This window comes from Pyrus communis, chromosome 3 (genome assembly GCF_963583255.1).
Source record: "Pyrus communis chromosome 3, drPyrComm1.1, whole genome shotgun sequence".
Classification (NCBI taxonomy): Eukaryota; Viridiplantae; Streptophyta; class Magnoliopsida; order Rosales; family Rosaceae; genus Pyrus; species Pyrus communis.
This window is the reverse complement of record NC_084805.1, coordinates 15,937,318-15,938,982: the sequence shown is the minus strand read 5'-3', so window position 1 is coordinate 15,938,982 and position 1,665 is coordinate 15,937,318. Positions and strand designations below refer to the sequence as shown.

The 1,665-nt window shown below is 39.2% G+C and overlaps 1 protein-coding gene across 1 annotated transcript; it reads right to left on the bottom strand.

Annotated features, from left to right (window-relative positions):
• Nucleotides 1-488: 488 nt before the first annotated feature.
• LOC137728276 (uncharacterized) lies at nucleotides 489-1,327 on the bottom strand. The gene is made up of 2 exons (XM_068467111.1): nucleotides 909-1,327; nucleotides 489-843 (listed from the first exon to the last, which is right to left on the bottom strand). Exons 1-2 carry the CDS (start codon nucleotides 1,325-1,327, stop codon nucleotides 489-491), a joined length of 774 nt encoding a protein of 257 aa, XP_068323212.1.
• Between the last annotated feature and the right edge of the window lie 338 nt (nucleotides 1,328-1,665).

The following is a 1,665-nucleotide window of genomic DNA, read 5'->3' as shown; positions in this document are numbered from 1 at the left end:
TGAGAATCGAATCCTCCTTCGAATGCCATTGATTTGTTGATTAATATTATCTCTCTTGAGGCAATTGGAAACTTGACAACCTTGACATGTGATGTAATCGATCTGTTTACACAAGTCCCATGTGATCCACGGACCTCAATCATAATTTCAAACGTTGCAGTAAAATTTACCTCTTAGGCTTAACTTGGAAATTTACAGTTCTCTGATTTTCACCTGGTAATTAGACAATATGGATATGTTCATTTCATTTTATTTTTAGATTCGAGTCCACGAACAAGACGATGATTGGAAGGTATACCGAGAACAGAAATGGTCAAATTTAAGTATTTATGTACTAGCAAGAGTTTATGAACAGTTCCCAAAATGGAAGCTTTTTGATCAAATAACAAGAATAGTTGGATTTGAGTATATCATTAAGTATAATTGATTTGATGTGTAAGGTTTATACAAGTATGTTTTTCATGTACAAAATAGAAGGACATAAACATCTAGTGATTTAGGATGTTGAGGAGGGAGACTCTTGTTTTGATCAATTGCCTGAATAGGCTCTCAAGTCCTTCTTCCTGATCTTGAATACATAACTCCAGCTTCTCAAGCTGGTTATGCGCGTTCTCAAATTTGCTTGTCTTATGTAGTGCAGCATCGACTTGTGCAAATTCATTTGACTCGGTTTTTTCCTCGCAGGCAACTTTTTTGGTGGGAATCATCTTAGAAACCAATGACCAGCTGCCTGGCCTTGACTTTGACCCAGAGATGAAGGACAAAAGAGATTCGAGCACTGCAAGAGTGATTTCTTTTACATCTCTCAACTTGCTGATAATGGCAACAGTCTCAGTGTCGTTGCTGAAAGGAGAGAATGTGGATTTGCTTTCGCTTCCCTTAAGATTCTTCATAGCCTTTTGGATTGCCTTTTTAACCATCTTCCTGGAGCTCTCAAGTATTTGTTAACCTCACTTGTGAGAGCTCCAGATTCACCTCCTCGCGTTCTTCTTATGATCGATTGAAGATCCTGTACGTATGCCTTCGTTTGCAAGACTGCATCCTTGGCAGTGCTGCAAATGTCCAAGAGTCTGAGAGAGCCATCTAATAGCTCAGTAGTCCATTTCTCATTCTGCTCCCGGGCCAAGGCTTGTTGTGTGAGGGGCAACTGAAGCAACCTATCAACACAACCATACAAGTCTCCAAGGCTACTTAGGTTATGGTATATGGATAAGGAAGATGTGGAGGTAGCTTTGGAAGACGTCAATCTGGACAAATGTTCATCAACTTGTTGAACGATCGGGTGTGGCCTTAAGGGGAAGCTGTCAGAGCGAGTGTGGAAAGCCATTGCTTCTTTGTGTTTTGAGAGAAACTAGAAGAGAAGACTCTGTAGTTAATGTACAATTGAGATTGATGAGTTCTTTCGAAGCGCATCTACTTAATATATAGTGCTGGTTAAGGAAAGGGGACATGGAATCTCATGCACTTCAATGACAGCAAAAGGTAACACGATTTCGATTTCCATCTATATGTTCCCAAGGCAATGTTTACGCAATGTCTATTCCTACACCAGCATACCACCTCATTAGCTGATTTATTTTGCATATAAAATTCCAGAGGACACTATCATAATGTAACAATCATCCATTCGTAACTAACATGTTAGAAAGAGATCATAAATTAAAT